The 18481-nt window shown below is 38.5% G+C and overlaps 1 protein-coding gene across 2 annotated transcripts in view; it reads left to right on the top strand.

Annotated features, from left to right (window-relative positions):
* Window positions 1–18481, top strand: part of LOC118250902 (solute carrier family 12 member 7-like) — a 79703-nt gene that overhangs the window by 60117 nt on the left and 1105 nt on the right. For both annotated transcript variants that reach the window (XM_035552487.2, XM_035552486.2), the window contains exons 18-23: window positions 3340–3535; window positions 3897–4066; window positions 4216–4347; window positions 5707–5814; window positions 10239–10420; window positions 18062–18195. In XM_035552487.2, the coding sequence (XP_035408380.1) occupies window positions 3340–3535; window positions 3897–4066; window positions 4216–4347; window positions 5707–5814; window positions 10239–10420; window positions 18062–18195 (922 nt within the window). The remainder of the gene's footprint in view (window positions 1–3339; window positions 3536–3896; window positions 4067–4215; window positions 4348–5706; window positions 5815–10238; window positions 10421–18061; window positions 18196–18481) is intronic.

Here is an 18481-nt window from a genome sequence, read left to right as displayed (position 1 = left end):
AGCAAGTTGTCATATAGTTTATGATGACATCTAACTGTATTTACAAACACAATTTAATTCAATTTGAATGTTTCTTTTTTTTCTGACAACCTGTATTTGACTGTGCTACCTATTTGGATTTACATGGAGATGTTTTTGTGGGAAGCACTTGAAAATATCTGAACTCTAATTTTAAATCTGTCCCTTGAATGAAAAATGCAAGTTAATAGACTGAAGTTCTGAATATCTGTTGTTCATAAAACTTTGATTTTCAAAGCAAAGCAATTTTACGTTTTTGCTTCATCTTAAACAAACTGTGTACCTCTTCGTATACTGCAGTAGCTCCAGTATTGGTATTTGGTGGTAGTATAGATATATAATTGCTTATAGAGTTCTAAAGCTGTCTTACTCCTAACTTTACAGAGAAACAAAACATTTTTAGAAAATACCATGTAGTCTTTTATCTCTTTCAAAAATGGGTAATATCTGCAGTATTACTGAAATGAGCAACAGTTGAACTGTCTACTGTTTTGAGCCAAGGCTTCTTGAAATCTGTGTAAAGACTCCTAAAGCACTAAATTATTTGGACCTGACACCTCTAACATAGATAAGCATTTCTGAGAGATGGATCTGGGAATTAATTTAAGGGAGACCTAATCTCTATGTTCTCTGAAAAGTCAGACCCTCTGCTGTCAAGATCAAGGACACTGTTGCTTTTAAAACATAAATGAAGACAAATGTTAAAACAGTTTCTGAATGGCTCAGTGGTTTTGGAAAACATCAGCTAGAAAATGCGTTTTCTAGAAGATTTGTGGAAAATCAAAATTTCTCCTTTTTCTCTTGAAAAGGAAATATATATATATATATATATATATATATATATATATATATATATATACATGCCCTTGCAGATACTGTTTGAACACGCAGACTTGTCAGTTTTGATACCAAGTTCTCAGAAGACTTTTTTTTCTTCTATACTGAACAGAATTTCTTATGTGAAACCACACTAAGCTAGCACCAATCATTTTGTAATCAAATGTCTCCTTACTGGTGTTTTATAGAGCTTCTCTTGCAACAGTACTTTTTGATTGGAAGTCTTTGTGTGGTCAGGCACAGGACCTAAGAGCAGAGAATTGTGTTACTTTTTATGCAACAGTTCCTTTGTCTGACCTCCTGTTATCATGAGGAGGGAGATGGAGATACGCTTAAGGAACAGCAGACAAGAGAACCTAGTGAGAACTTATATACAGTGAGACAGAGATATGAGCTTGCAACTATAAGGAATAAAAAGTGGGCAGGAATTCAGAGGATTCTCTTCTGTTGAGAGGAAAGCAGGAACAAGATGCTACCATGGTAGGGATAACCTTTCGAAGGACACTGTGGGCAGCATGAACTGCCCAGAAACTTCCTGAAACTGGCCAAATGCAGAGCAGAATTGACAGTTCTTCAGTCCTCAGCCTTCTTCGTATCTGACACAACTATGAAGCCAAAGAGCAAACCTAGTGACTGTCCACTTTTACAAGCTGCTTCATCTGAAAGAAAATAGGAATGCATTAATGCTATTGCATGTGTTATTGAAGGTTATTTTGTGAGTCCAAAACCATCTATTCCTCTGAACTTCCAAACAATTTTCTTCTAAAATAAACAGAAAATGACAAAAATATTTTGGTGCTTTCCGTAAATACATATTTTGGTGCTTTGGTGCTTTCATTAGAAACTATGCTTATCTCCCACATAGGCAATTGATGATGATAGGATTTTCAAAGTCATGCTATCAAAACATAGGAAATGCCAAATCTGACGTTCCCTTGTCAACCTTTGAATCATAGAACCATTAAGGTTGGAAAAGACCTCCAAGATCATCTGGTCCAAACACCCCCTTAGTACCAATGTCACCCACTAAACTATGTCCCTCCCTAAGCACCACGTCCAGCCTTTCCATAAACATCGCCAGGGACAGTGACTCCACCTCCTCCCTAGGCGCAATGTGTTCCAATGCCTGACTACTCTTTCTGAGAAAAAATGTCTCCTAATTTCCAACCTAAGCCTCCCCAGGCGCAACTTGAGGCCATTCCCTCTAGTCCTATCACTAGTTACCTGTGAGAAGAGGCCGACCCCCAGCTCCCTACAGCTTCCTTTCAGGTAGTTGTAGAGAGCTTTAAGGTCTCCCCTGAGCCTGCTCTTCTCCACACTAAACAACCCTGGTTCCCTCAGCCGCTCCTCATAGGACTTGTGCTCCAGACCCTTCACCAGCTTCGTGGCCCTTCTCTGGACACATTCCAGGGCCTCGATGTCCTTCTTGTACTGAAGGGCCCAAAACTGAACACAGTACTTGGGGTGTGGCCTCACCAGAGCAGAGTGCAGGGGTATGATCACCTTCCTGTTCCTGCTGGCTACACTGTTCCTGATACAAGCCAGCATGCTGTTGTCCTTCTGTTGTCCACCTGGGCACACGGCCGGCTCATGTTCAGGCGAGCATTGACCAACACCCCCAGATCCTTTTCCTCTGCACAGCTTTCCAGCCACTCTGCCTGTAGTGCTGCATGGGGTAGTTGTGGCCAAAGTGCAGGACCCAGCACTTAGCCATGTTGAACCTCATCCCATTGGCCTCTGCCCATCAACCCATCCTGTCCAGTTCCCTCTGCAGGGTCTTCCTACTCTCCAGCAGATCGACACTTTCCCCCAGCTTGGTGTCGTCTGCAAAACCTTGATGCCATTTGGAATGCTACTTTTAAATTATTTGGTTATGTGACTATATGCCAGTGTTTAAATGAAGGGGAGCCATGTTGAAATTGGGAAGTGTGGGAACTAAATCTAGTCAGCTTATTTTATCATTAGTCAGCCAGTGATTCTGATTGTCTCCTGCACATCTATTTTACCATGTTAGGAGCAGATAAATAATGTGTCTCTTTCTTAAGGAGTTCTAAAGTCTTTGTCATCCCATTTTCCATACCCTTCCAATTCCAAAAGAAGGACTTGCCTTTCCATAGATACGGTGTTTTCTCAGTGAAGAAAGTTTTGGCTTCACTTGGAGCAGCATTTATTAGCTTTATTTAATGTGATTTTACTCATATCCTGTTGATTCTTCTTTGGAAATAAAAGGCTGAATAACTAAACAAATGTAAAACCTCTGGTGCCTTTTCAGGGGTTATTTTGGGATTTAGTTACCATAGAATTGTAGCATCATGAAATCATATTTAGGTTGGAAATCACTATTGGAGAATTGGAGTGGCTCCTTGATGTTGGTTGTACATTGTGTCTAATGTTTTTCTCTTATGTAGTACTGTTATTCCTTATGGTATTTATTATCAGTGTTGTTGACTGTACTTCCTCATGTGTAATCTTCCTTTCACACAGAATGTTAAGGCCTTAATGGGAGTAGAAAAGACTAAAGGATTTTGCCAGATTGTGGTATCTCCTAGTTTCAGAGATGGAATATCACATTTGATTCAGTCAGCTGGTCTAGGAGGAATGAAACACAACACAGTCTTGATGGCATGGCCACAGTCATGGAAGCGGACAGAAAATCATTTCTCTTGGAAAAATTTTGTTGGTACGTGTTTATTGACTCTCTTATTGCAGTTGTAATACAACTATATAGCTATTGTATTTGCTGTGGGGGGAAAAATGTGAGGCTGAATATCCAGTGGACACTTGGTATTTCCCCGCTTCTAACTTCATGTGGAGTGGGTATTCTCAGCACTCAGTCTCTTTAACCATGGCTTCTCTTGTCCTCTTAAGCAGATTATTCACTAAACCCAGAATGTCCTCTTTCACTAAGGCAGAATCTGGGAGGATTTAAGCTCTTAAATTTAAAACAAACATCAACAATAACAATAAAAAAAAACATACAAATAAAACATTGGGAGTGAAAGCTAGAAGTTCTTGATCAAATGTCTTATTTTCCCTTGCAGACACTGTACGAGAAACAACAGCAGCTCAGCAGGCTTTATTGGTGGCTAAGAACATTGATTTGTTTCCAACAAATCAAGAACGTTTTACTGAAGGAAACATAGATGTGTGGTGGATTGTTCATGATGGTGGTATGCTGATGTTACTGCCTTTTCTCCTTCGACAGCACAAGGCAAGGACAATAGAAAATGGCTGGGATTTCATTTTGTAATAAATAGTTCTAAATGTTTCTAGTGAAATACTTTTCACTGTGAAAGAATTATACTTGGAGATAGCAATCACTGTAGTATGAATAGTTATAAATAATGCATTTTTGGATAGGTTTGGAGAAAATGTAAAATGCGTATCTTCACTGTTGCTCAAATGGATGATAATAGCATTCAAATGAAGAAGGATCTTCAGATGTTCTTGTACCATCTTCGCCTGAATGCTGAAGTGGAAGTTGTTGAAATGGTATGTTACTGCATTTTTTTTCACTGAAATTGAGACTAAACTTGGGAAACTGGATTTAGTCTTTTTGAAACTAACATGTTAGCATAAATAAAACACTGAAAAGATTTTTAGTGAGTGGTCACTGGTAAAAAAGACCAAATGTGCTTAGTCTAATAATCCCTGGCATCCAGCATGAGAAATGACTAACGTGTCCATCTCTCTAACTGTTGTAAAAATGTCTCTGGAATAAGGAATCTTCAGCACCCCATGATATTGTCTGTTGTTTTTGGCATTGTCAGTCTCTTTGGCACTGAACAGCAAGACAATGTAGCTATAGATTCATAATTCAAATTCAGACAAAGTAAATTTTGTACTTTGTTTTTTTTTAACACTAGTGTAAGCTGCTAAAAGAAAGGGATAAAGCTGTAACCTGTACATACCCATTTGGCAACTAAGGAAAAGCGTAATTTCACTTTCAGACCTAAGACCAGAAATCTCTTCTCCACTCATTCTGAAGTGATATGAAGGGGGCATAGGAATGGGTTGTTCCTTTCAAGATCTGGTGTTCTTAGAATATTTTGAGATAGCTGACCTCTCAATATTTATCATACCATAAAGCAAGTTTAGACTGTTTTAAGAATCACTTAAATTAGCATAAATAACTTAAAAAAAAATGCTGTGGCATACACAGGTGAAAGAAGATGGACAGAATGCCACAAGAAAGGCCTTGGTTGTATTGTAAGCAGAAGTCAGCAGAGGAAGCACAATTTATTCATTTCTTACGTGGGCCATATTTAAGCCTGAGAATCTTCCAAATGATGAGATACTTTAAATGTCAGTGACAGCACAGATAAGTGCTACAGGTTGTATTTTAGCTTTGAGCTCATGTGAGCTCATACACTAGAGTTTCTTCATAAGTGCTTTTATAGTGAACAGTTCTCACTGGAGAAAGGGTAATGTGTTACGTTGCGACTCTAGACTGTTTCTAAAGACACAGAGTGTCTTTAGATAGTAATAACCCTCACATTCTCAGGGGTTAGCAATGCAGACAGTTTGAACAAATGCCTTTGACCCTTCCTCACTTCTGCAGCCTTGTTGGAACAGAACAATGGAAAGTCTGTCCCAAGTACCTCAAATTTAGCTAATATTACATTGCTGTTGGTATAGTATGGCAGTTTATAGTAGGAGATTGTCTTTATTCTTAACACTTCATCTTCAAACAGCAGAAATGGTCAATCAGATATACATTTGGGATTTCTCTAATGCCATAAATGAATCTAGGGCTCAATGAATGCAGTAATAAGTGGGGTACAAGTGTCTAAATGTTGGTCATTTTTTGAGTAGTACTTCGGATGTTTCTAATGCCAATCATTTTTGCAGTTTGAAAATGACATTTCTGCATTTACATATGAAAAGACACTTATGATGGAACAGCGATCCCAGATGCTAAAACAGATGCAACTATCAAAGAATGAAAGGGAAAGAGAGGTAGGAATTTCAGCTTGGTAAGATACTCTGTCAAAAATCTGAAAATAGTGTTTCTTATTTGTGATTTCTTATCAGTTTCTCACTTGTCAAAAGCTTTTATAACTGTATTCTATGTTATTTTCTCTGCAGAAGGTTTCACTTACTTGAATAAAATAATCTGAAGAAAAAAAATCCCTATGTATTTGACTAAGTGTTCATATAGTTTTCCTGGTGGTTTTGTTTGTTTGTTTTTGTGAGTTTGTGTGTGTGTGTATTTTTTTTTTCTTGTTGGGCTTTGTGTTTTTTGTGGCACCAGAAGACAAAATTAGGCTGACTAGCTTTTAATCCTCTGAGCCCATATTTTCTTCCAGATGAGGATGCTGTTTGCTGCTCCCCTACTCTTGGTAGTCCTCCATGGTATTTTGTACATTGTAATGACAAATTTTATGCAGCTGTGTTTTCCTGAATATTTGTAACTTTATTAAAAATGATCTTCTTTTTCACTTTTGGTTAGTGTTTCTCTCCACTCATTAATTCTATTAACTATCCTATTATTACCAACACGTTTTAGTGCTGTAAAAGTGATTAAATAATTTGGCTGTTCTGTCATTTGTAGTGATTTCCCTCCCATGCCAAATGAGAGATCTCTACAGTGTTTAACTGCTCATTCATGAAATAACTAGAATATTTGTCTTGGTGTTTTTTGTCTAATGAGAATTGTAACTCATTTTACACCTAAGCTTTTTTGACATTAATCTTTCATGCCTGTGTAGTTCCTTTGTTTTTGTCCTTAGTTATCCTTTTCATTTTTGTAGGATTTCCTAAAGTTACACTGTATTGCTATAGAAATGTGCTGCTGTACATTTTAATTTCTTTTTCATCTGTGTCGTAATAGTTTCCCTTTGGTCTGAATCTACCTAAAATCTTTTTAGTAAAAAAAAAAGAAAGAAAAAGGGAAAAAAAAGAGCTCTTCTGTGCTTGTACTTCTTCAAACCCTCATCAAGATAATTTGTTTTTGTACATTGTTCTTTTCATTTTTCCTTCATAGGCCTGCTCATATACCTGAGGAATTGTCCTTGTCGTCCCTCCTTCTTTCACTTTTTTTAAGTGAACTTTGCTTCATCTTGACCATGTGATGGCTGGGTTTTCTTGCAGAATTGGGGCACAGGAGACAGTAGATTCTTCCTTTCCCTTCCCCCTTCCCCCTTTCCCTTTTTTTTTTTTGATGAAGTTGGTTAGTTTGCTCTTGTTCAAGTGTAATTACTATATATGCCTGCAAAGAATAAGATCTGCAGATTTAGGTGCATCTACTAAACGTTTATTTACTTGACTTTGTCAATAATGCTTCAAATATTGGGGGATTGGACTAGATGATCTTTCAAGGTCCCTTCCAATCCCTAACATTCTGTGATTCTGTGGTGGAAAAAAATGTAGAGATAGATTCACTTCCTTGCTGATCTGCTTGGTTATGGTTGGCTTTTTCCTCTGGTTAGTTCTAACTGTTGGGGCAGGCAGCAATTTTGTTCGAGTTTTGATATGGCAGTCATCCATTCCAACACTACTTGGTGTTGGGTTGTTCTACGTAAGTACTCTTGCATAGATTGTAAGATTGACAGAAGTGTGGACACATGTAGATGAAGAGCACAGTTATAGTTTGTAAACCCCTGGGGAATGAATCTACAGTTAGAACTTGAAAGCAGCTTTCTCATCTGCTTACATTCTGTCCATACTTGTGATTGTGACTGAATGAAATCAATTCATCTGAATCATCACACATAGGAAGGGATGTGACCCTCATGAACATGTGAGTATTTGAGGTTCCCATAATGTTTCAATTCATTTCATGATTTAACAAATTTCTGTAAAGAGACTTTTTTTGAAACTGTTAGCAGTTAGGTACAGAACTCCACAATATACACATACATAAACAAGTGGCACATCTGTGAAAACAAACCAAGTGTATAATAGCCTTTGATACCAAATCTCATCTGTTTAAATGAAGACATTTTTTATTTTGAATAATACAATCATCTGTTCTTTTTCTTTAGACTATTTTTGTCATTGGTAACCTTTTTGTCCCAGATTCAGAGCATCACTGATGAGTCTCGAGGCTCAATCAGAAGAAAAAGCTACTCTAGTCTACAGTCCATTGGCCAAGATGTACAGGCACTGATGACTAATGACTATGGAGAGGAGGAGGTAGCTGGACATTGTAGTGTCTGTATAGGTCTTTCCCATTGCAACACTTAGTGCCACTATTGCAAACTGAACTAGAAATGAACATCTTGATTGTTACCAAAACAGCATTTCATAAATTTTAATTTTAGTATAGTCTTAATCATGCTATGTTTTTTTTTCTCTAGATGATGTTTGTGACATGAATTGCATCCTATTTTGTCACAGTTTCGATTAAAAAAATGCATATATTATCTGGGAGCAATTGGTTTTCTTAAGAGTTAGAAGCAACACTATTTCTCTGCCTTCTCTCTCTTACAAATTTTTATAGTGGGTGTTTGATTAATGAGCACATTTCATGCTTTCAGAGCATTGCTTTTCCTTTTAGTTCCCTTACTGAAGTGATGAAGCTTCTCAAAGACTGTATAGATAGGGCTTTTTTAGTCATTACTATTTTTCTGCTTACTGAGTTTGAAAGGAAGTTGACTGATGTTATCAATGCTTTTAGTGTGCACTTGAAGTGTTGCTTATCTGTAAAGATGCATAGCCTAGTTTGTAGAAGTGCAGTATTCCTTTGTGTTTCCCTTTCTTCTTGAAGTATGGAAGCATGCCTTTTATTACATGGAATTAATTTGTTATCAAAGTAGCACTAACAAAAATGTACCTTTTTGTCTCTGCATTTTTATGAAAATGTGCTATAGGTTCGGAATTTGTTTTGGCCTCACTGTCTTTCCAAAAATGGACAGCTAGCTTCCCGTAAAGCATAACTGAATTGAATTCATCTTACATTTGTTAGTTTGAAGTTTTAGTTTATTGGATACTGCAGTATAGCAGGTATACTAGCTGCATGTATTTTGTTAACTTTTTCCGTATTCACAATAGCTACTGTATTCACAGTAACTTCTGATTTATACTCTTGACTCATGATTTACTTTTTTGGGGGAGATATGAAGACCATCATACAGAGAGATGTGAACCAGAAAAATGAGCTCCAGGATTTGAGAATCCTCAAGGTTAGGCTAGGGATGAGAGAAATAATTTAGGAAAAACACAGGAGCACTTAGGCAGTTAAAACAGCTACAACTACAGTCTGTGAACCACTGGGGTGGGAATCAGTGTTCTGAGAATGAATGCTGTTTTCTTATCTGCTTCAATTTTATTCATGTCTTTGATTGTGACTAAATGAAATCAATTCTTCTGAATCATCACATGTATGGAGGGACAATGCCCCTCACTAGCGTGAATAATTGAGGTTCTTGAATGGAATAGGGGATCCAATTCACAATTTAACAAGTATCTGAAGATGGTTCCTAACTGTTAAAACTTTAAAAACAAGGAAGCAAGCAAACAAAAACCACAAGAACAATCATCCTTCCACTGATACCTATTTATTTACAATCATAAGAGTCTAAGGTACTGTACTTGGGATCCTTTTGATGGAAATACAAAAGCCTATGGGCAATGTATTGTGATGGAAAGTAAACAAGAATTAAATATTATATTTTTTTTTCCTCAAGAGGACAAAGGCGAGTGGGAAATGAAGATCTCAGAAGTGTTTATACATGAGGCAATAACATTATATTCTTAAAGGTTTGATTTATTGAGTTATTGCTATTAGAACAGAAGACAAGGCTCTTCCATGGTAAGACTGTGATTGGCTTTTGTTATGTAAAATGCATTTGCGTGCAGAAATAATCTATGCTCCTTCCATCACAATGGAACATGGCTGGCCTTCACTTCAACCATGGAAACTCTAAAATCCAATGTTGTGGTTTTAGAACTGTAATGGTCATGCTGGTAGTTCAGATAAAGGCACATAAAATCTTTCAAGTGCAATGCTTACAGCATTGTCACAGCAAATTAAAAATAACAATTTATCTGATAGAAACCTGAGGAAGAATGAGAGCACTGTCCTACACATTGTTCACTGTCATAAGCCCCTGGTATTAATAAAGATTAACCTCAGGTTGGATTCAAACTCACTTTAGTTCATTACAAGAATCATGTCCCAGCCCAAAAGTAATCCTGCAAATATAAACAAATAACTAGATTTTTACAAGCAGTTTCATTTCATGACAATGTCAAAACACTTTCTGATATTTGTTCACAAAATAAGGTGGCTTTTTCTGTTTTTTTCTTTTGCTATACTTCAGTGAAATTCAATTTCAAGGTATTAATAATCTATAATCTACAAGTGATCATTTGGCTGAATTTTGGTTTGGTTTCTTTTGTGTGTATGTCTGTCTGTCTGCCTGTCTGTCTGTCTCCAGGCTCAACTGATCCATGACAGAAACACAGCCTCGCACTCAACTCCAGCTGTCAAAGCAAGTGTGGCTGCTTCTGTGCCAGAAAAAGTGCAAATGACCTGGACCAAAGAAAAGTTTGTAGCTGAAAAGCATAAAAACAAAGACACAAATGTGTCTGGTTTTAAAGATATTTTCAACATGAAGCCGTAAGTACACATGTGATAGTTGGAGTTTGTATTCGATTCTGTGTTTTGGGTGTAGGGTTTTCTTGTTTGTTGGGTGGATTTTGGTTGGTTGGTGTGTTTTGTTGCTGTTATATAGTTTTGTTTGTTTGTTTGTGTTTAAGAGATTCAGGTTTATTTAAAGTTGAGTACAAACATGGTCTTTCCATGCACTTCACTTAAATGCCATCTTTGTGAGACAGGCTGGGTGGAATGTCTGTAATGGACGTTGTTAATATACATATAAAAATATAATGAATATAATATTAAAAAAGTAATGAACATTGTTAATATACATATAAAAATATTCATAATGTTGTGGATGGATCTCAAGTATGACAGACTTTAAGACTTTCAGCTTATGGATTGTACCAGAAAGCACAAATGTTAAATGCTTAATGATAACTTTCGTTTTCCTGTCTTCTTCTGGGTACCTGTTTACTGTATATCATTTCCCTTAAATTTACTGTGTTTTGTTGGGGTGGTAGAACTACAAAGAATCAAATAAACTAAATATCTTGAAAGAGATTTATATGATTTTTTGGAAAAAATTTATTAGGTCTTCTTCCTCTAAAATGAGTATATAAGCACAAGTTCTATATTGCTTTATACGTGTGTCTTGATATATTCAGTATTTCCTGGAGAAGCTATGCTTTATCTCTTAATGTCTTTTAAAATCACTTACGTCACTTAAGTCACGTCACTTAAGTCACTTACTCAATAACAGCTACTGTCAGGCCTGATATAGTAGACCCATGAAACTGATGAGAGAAGGATGTCAGCTTATTTGCCTCCTTCCTGTTTTGTGATTCAAGTGCACGCATCTTTTCTGAGTCCTGGAAGGAAAGGAATTCTAAGCATGGTCTGGTCTATTCTCTGCCCATGCTCAAATCAAAACTGTGGATGGCAAGGGAAATTTAATGTCTAGAGGAAACATATCTTAAATCTAGGACTTAGAGTCAGAATAGGCACTAATTCTAGGTGTACTTTCTTAAAATCCTAAATTGTTTTGTGGATTTGCTCTATGCTTTTTGGAAAGAATTTGCCTTTTGCAAATTCCAAACATCTTGCTCACCTTCTGGAGCTCAGAACAAAAAACAGGTGCTCTAATTCTTAGACTTTTTTTTTCTTTTAAATGTTGGAAAGATTTCCTGTTTCTTTAGAATTGTACAAGGTGTAGACTTTAGGTATTATTATTTAAAAACTACTGTATATTATCAGGGTGGAAATTATAGTTTGAACTTGGTGTGCTGTACAATGCATTGCTATTGTTGAATTAACATGTACCTGATAGCATAAAAATAATTTTTATACGTTTGCTTCCCTTCCATGTAGAGAATGGGGAAATCTGTAAGTCTCTAAATTTCATTTCACTTAAGCAATTTTGGTTGTGTTCCCTGGTTCTTGTGGTGGTGTATACTGTCTGCATGTTCCTAAATCATGATTTGCAGTTTGTATGTTGTTTTGTTCATTGTTTTCTATGCTGTGTTTTAGCATTTATCACTGAAAAATAGTTTTCTTCATTATCTGTTAATGTTTTCTTCTAAATATCATCAACTTTCAAGGTAAGTCACAGAGCAAGTACTTTAGTTTCTAGAAGAATGCAAAATCTGACAGTACTCTTCTCCACCAGATTAAAATAAAAAAAATAAATACAATAAAAAGTGAATATAAATTTGGTCTAGAAAAATAGCCCCCACTGTGATAAGTTCCATTCTTTTTGTCCAAGTAGTTATATCACAAAGAACTTTCACATTCCATCAAATGCCAGTTCTGCCTCACTTCCACAATCCATGTATAGAACTATAGTGAGTTCAGATAATAGATTGGGTATGGCACTAGCATACAAAAATCATAGAGTAGAATCAAAGGATCATTTACATTGGAAAAGACCTTCGATATCATCAAGTTAAACTGTTAATCTGGCCTACTGAGTTCCATTGATAAACCATATTTCTTAGTGCCAGATCCACACGTCTCTTAAATACCTCCAGGGATGGCAAAACCACCACTTCTCTAGGCGCAATGCATTCCAATGCTTGACCATCCTCTCTGTGAAGAAATTCTTCCTAAAATCCAGTCTAAACCTCCCCTGGTTCAATTTGAGACAGTTTCCGTACACCCTGTCAGTGCCATCTGAGAAAAGAGACTGACAACCTACTTTCAGGTAGTTTTAAAGAGTGATAATGTCTCCCCTCAGCCTGTTGTCCTCCAGCCTAAACAATCCCAGTTCCCACAGCCACTCCTCTTAAGTCATGTCTTCTAGTCCCTTCACCAGTTTCGTTGTTCATCTCTGCACACATGAGCAACTTAATATTTCTGTTGTGGTGAGATGCCCACAAATGAGCAGAGCATTCAAAGTGCAGTCTCGTCTGTGTCGCATACAAAGGGACAGCCACTTTGCTAGTCCTTCTGGTCACACTATTTCTGATACAGGACAGGATGCCAGTTGGCCTTGTTGGCCACCTGGGCACACTGTCAGATAATGTTCAGCTGGTTGTTGCAGCACCTGCAGGTCCTTTTCAGCTGGGCAACTTTCCAGCTACTCTTCCCCAACCCTGTACTGTGGAAAGGGATTATTATGACCTAAGTGCAGTACCTGGCATTTAACCTTGCTGAATATTATGCAATTAGACTCTGTCCGTCGATCTACCCTATCCAGATCCTCCTGCAAAGCCTTCCTACTCTCAAGCAGATTAACAGTTTCACCTTACTTGGTACTGTCAACAAACATACTGAAGGTCCACTTGATCTCATCCAGATCATTTTTAACAAAATGTTAAACAAAACTGGCCCCAGTACTGAGCCCTGCGGAACACTGCTGGTGACCAGCTGTCAAGTGAATTGAACTCCATTCACTGTGACTCTGAGCCTGCCATCCAGACAGTTCTTCAGCCATTGAGCCATATACTTGTCCAAGCCATAAGCAGCTTGATTTTCCAGGAGGATATTGTGGGCAAGTGTCACATGTTTCACTAAAATCCATGTAGACAGCATCCACAGCCTTTCCCTCATCTAATAAGCAGGTCGTCTTGTCAGAAGGAGATCAAGTTAGTCAGGCAGCAGGACCTGCTGGCTGGATCTGATCACAGAATGTGTGATGACATTCAAGATGACATAACCTTCCTGGTACTGAGGTCAGACTGATAGGTCTGTAATTCCCTGGATTCTCCTTTCTGTCCTTCTTGTAGATTGCAGTTACATTGGCTAATCTCCAGTCATCTGGGACCTTCCTGGTTAGCCAGGAGTGCTGGTAAATTATTGAAAGTGGCTTGGTGAGGACGACTTCTTGCTTCTTCAGTACTCTTTGATGGATCCTGTCCAGCCCTGTAGACTTATGAGCATTCAAAACATGGGGGAGGTCATGTACAGCTTCCCATTGGATTATAGTGGCTTCATCTCACTCCCTGTCACCATCTTCCAACTCAGGGGGCTGAGTATACTCAGAACAATAGGTCTTACTAAGTAAAGACTGAGGCAAAAAGACCATTGAGTACCTCAGCTTTATCTTCCATCTTCCATCACTATGTTTCCCCTCACATCCAACAAAGGATGGAGTTTCTCCCTAGTTCTCCTTTTGCTGTTGATGTATTTATAAAAGCATTTTTCTTTTACTGCACTAGCCAAATTGAGTTCTAGTTAGGCTTAGACCCTTCTAATTTTCTGCCTGCACAACTTGACAGCAGTTCTGAGTTGCCTGCTCCTTCTTACAGATCTTATAAACTCTCTTTTTCTTCCTGAGTGAAGAAGCTCTCTGTTCAGCCAAGCTGGTCTTCACCACTGGCTTGACTTCTGGTGCATTGGGACAGCTTGCTCCTGTGCTTTTAAGTTTTTGTTATTGAAGAAGGTCTAGCCTTCCTGGGTCCTTTGCCTTTCAGAACTGTCTCCTTAAGGGACTCTGTCAACCAGATCTCAAAATAGGCCAGAGTTTGCCCTCTGGAGATCCAAGGCAGTTTTGATAATCACCTCCTTTACTTCACCAAGGATCAAAAGCTCTATTGTTTTGTGATTGCTTGCCTAAGATGGCCTCCAACCACTACCTCGCACAAAAATCCTTTGTGATTGCAAACAACAGCTCAAGTGGGACACGTTCCCTAGTTCGCTTCCTCACCACCTGTGTCAGGGATTTATCCTCCACACACTCCAGCAATATCTTAGACTGTCTCCCTCTTGCTGTATTATATTTTCAGCAGACTTTGCGGAAGTTGAAGATCCCCATGAGAACGAGAACTAGTGATTGTGAGACTTTTAGTTGCTTACAGAATTTTTGATCTACCTTTTCATCCTGGTTGGGTGCGCTGTAATGGACTCCCACCATAATATCAGCCTTATTGGCCTTTCCCCGGCTCTTACCCAGAGACACTGAACCCTTTCATCACCATCACTCAGCTTCATGCAGTCAAAGCATTCCCTACTGTAAACGGCTACCCTACCTCCTCTCTTTCCCTACATATCTTTCCTGTAGAGTCTGTAACCATCTATCACAGCACTCCAGGCATGAAAGTCCTGAGACTTAAGAAAAATTCAAGTTTACCTTGTTTAAATAAATGCAGCATGGGAAATAGAAGCACTTAAATTGGGCTGATGAAACTGTTTTATTGGATGAAGTGATTGGAATTCCTTTGTGCTCCCCTTCAGGTGCTCTCCCACTGACACCTGTGCCCTTTCCCATCTCTGAGCATTTATTGCTGATGCTGACCAATAAAAGTCTTATGGACTAACGTTCCTCTCCCCCAGCAACCTTAAAGCTCTCTTCACCAGCTTGACAAGCCTGTAACCAAAGATACTTTTTGCTTTCTCTGACAGATGGACCCCATCAGTCCCCGGTGGTCCCCAGACCAGGTTTCTCAAAGAGTCCCATGGTCTAAACAGCCAAATCCCCGTCTGTAGCACCAGTTCCTTTCAAAGCCTTTTCCTCTCACCAGAAGGATTGAAGTGATGACCACCTGTGCTCCAAGAACCTCTACAGCTGCTCCAAGGGCTCTGTAGCCCTTCATAATATGCCTTGGACTGCTCTCGATAGTCATTGATACCCACATGAAATAAAAGCAGTGGATAGTCTGTGGGCTGTACAAGGCTCGGTAGTCTCTTGGTGACATCCCCAGCATGAGTCTCTTATATGCAACAAACCTCTCTTGAGGTTAAGTCAGGTTGGCAAATGGGTGTTTCCATTCCCTGCAGAAGAGGGTCACCTATGACTATCACCCATCGTTCTTTCTTGGTTAGACTGATCATTATACTGGGAATAGACTGAGCTGGCTCAGTCAACACCAGTGTCTCCCCTGACATGACAGGTCCTTCCTCTGTAGTCCCCAGAGCAGTAAACTGGTTCTGCAAGGGCATATCAGGCAGTGGGGGAAGTCCCTTCGGATTGTCCTTGCCATAACAAGCTTCATTTTTCTGTTTTGAGCATTGTTTCCTTCTGTGTATTCCTGCGGGGGGAGTTTCTGATTGTGGGTCTGATGCAGACTGCACATGGAACCACCTAACTCCTCAGGTTCCCTGATGTTGTGCAGTCAGATTCTCACTTCTGACAGCAGCTTGGCTACCTGCTGCAGGAGGCACTCCATCTGGGCACAACTTCTGCAAACAGGTAAGCCTCTGTGCCTGCCACAAGAGAAAGATCTAGGCACTTCCTGCAGTCTGAAGTCTGCAGTGCAGCCTCACCCTCCAGCAGCTGTCTAGGTGGAGGCATCAAACAGCACTGGGGTGGGTGGTATAGACACCTGCAGCCTTTGGATACCCACTATCCTGTCTTAAGAGCAAAGTAAGAAGGGTGGCCTTTACTAGTGCAAATGGTTGCTGCACCATTTGGGGCATCTCATCTCTACTTGTACTTGTGTGGAACCAGCTCATGATGCTCTGTGTGTTTTTTATTGTTTGTTTGTTTGCTTGTTTTTGTTGTTGTTGTTTTTCAGACCTGTGTTGTCTTCATTTTGTCTGTTTACCAGTTTGAGCTTCTTATGAAAACTAGAAGGCTTACTTTGTGTTCCATATATTATTTCATTTTGACCAACACTTGATAGGGAAATGAGGTTAGATAACCTCAGTTTACATTGTACATGGTGAACAGTCAATTTGACCCGTTATTTCAGTGCTGAATGCTTGTCCGCTCCATCACAAATTTACATCTACCCTATTTCCCCTTTATTTTATATGTAGCTTAAAATTTCTAATTCACTATTTATGCACCTCTTCAGTTATATACCTCTCTCCTCATAGTTGTTCTTTTGTCCCCTTAAGCTGCTGTTCTGCTTCTGAAAAGCTGAGGTTCAAGTATTCTTTTGTTCCATATATGGTTTGCTTACAGTTGGTTCTTACTCAGGACAGATGGCCCTTGTGACAGAAAATTCCCCAGCCTGATAAACTTAGCTTTAAAAATGTCACTGTCTTTTGGAGGAAAATGGGTATTAGTGAGGCTGGTCTCCACAGATAGCTAAGTTTCAGGCCAAATGTCATTTTTTTCTGATTGCACCTGCCAAAGTTAAGGATAAAAATATGACTTGAGACATGCCATTTCTAATAGTTTTGTGTTAACAGCTGTTCCCTTTGCAGTAAAATGGGGTGTGCTGGAACACAAGTACACATGCACCCAGCCTTCTCCATTTTTGTTGTCCCATCCTTTGTTTGAATGAACCTATGTCTGTCTGTTCTTCTGAATGTTGCACTTATTTATGTAATCTGATGGTGGCCTTGTATTGCTGGAAGATTCTAGAATTAAATATAGGGTTAGTCCACTGAAATGACCTGCTGTTCTGCCTGTGGCAGCAGAACAAAGTAGTGTGTGTTTTCTTTTGTAAATTTTGAGATCCAAAATATTTTTGTTTTGGGAAAAGGGATCTCATTCATGTCCATTGTTTTCCTAGGCTAAAACAGTGCTGAAGCATTTGTACTATCATTTTGACTACTGTTGGTGGAATTCAGAAGAGTCTGGACTTGGTCAGGCACTTCAGAGGATGTCTATGTCCTGCCACTAGTTACATGCCAGACCTAAGGCAGTATGGGAGCCCAGCTGAGCTCACATGATTTTATGGGAATTGGAGGGTGGGGTGGGGTGTTATTGTGTGTTTTTGAATTTTTTTTTCCTCATAAATTCTTTGCTGTTTATGAATTTTCTTTGCCGGGCTTACAATAACCCTGTAAAGGACCACAGGGGAAGTCTTGTACTGGACATGATAACAAATACCGTAATCTTTCTGTTGTATTTCTGTAGCTCCTTCAATGTTCAGAATTTCTTGCAAAATCCAGTTACATATTTATGTAGTTCAATTAGCAGGATTCTCAGTGTTTGACTAAATTTCATTTCCATTGAAATTAAGCTTTTGTGTCATCTTTGTAAAAGATAACCGACAATTGAAAGGGTTGTGCATTTTGGCAATTCACTTAATGATGATATTCAGGCAATTCTAAGTTTTATTTTTGAAGAAAAAAATCTTTAAAACATAGGCATTTCATTTTCTCAAATTTATATTGAATATGTACGAGTGAGGTCCATGAAAATAGCTTATTATACATGCATACAGATTACACTTATAAATTCAAATGCATAAGATGTGTACATTTTAATTTATAAGCATAAATATATAAGTATTGTGGCAATACCTAAAAAGATTTGTTTGTGTACAGGAATCAGTCGAATGTAAGAAGAATGCACACTGCTGTGAAGCTCAATGGAGTGGTGCTTAATAAATCACAACATGCTCAACTAGTTCTCCTGAATATGCCTGGACCTCCTAAAAACAGAAAAGGGGATGAAAACTGTATCCTCTGCTATATTGCTTCTATAGTTCCTGAAATTGGAAGTTTGATTTTTTTGGTTGTGCCGTTGTCTACTTTCGATTTCACAGAAAAAAATCAAGTGTTGATAGTGCTACCACTGTCAACCACGGAGTTTTTATCAGTTGAATTGATGCAAGACATTCCTCAATGTTGAACTTTTCTTTTAACTTTCTATTTTCTCTTTTATGTAGGTCAGTAGGGCAGAACAACACATTTTCTTGTAGAAATCCCCAGAATTAGTCTTCACTTCTTCTGCCTGAATAAGCA

This window comes from Cygnus atratus, chromosome 2 (assembly GCF_013377495.2).
Source record: "Cygnus atratus isolate AKBS03 ecotype Queensland, Australia chromosome 2, CAtr_DNAZoo_HiC_assembly, whole genome shotgun sequence".
In the NCBI taxonomy this organism is placed as follows: Eukaryota; Metazoa; Chordata; class Aves; order Anseriformes; family Anatidae; genus Cygnus; species Cygnus atratus.
This window is presented reverse-complemented; position numbering and strand designations above follow the sequence as displayed.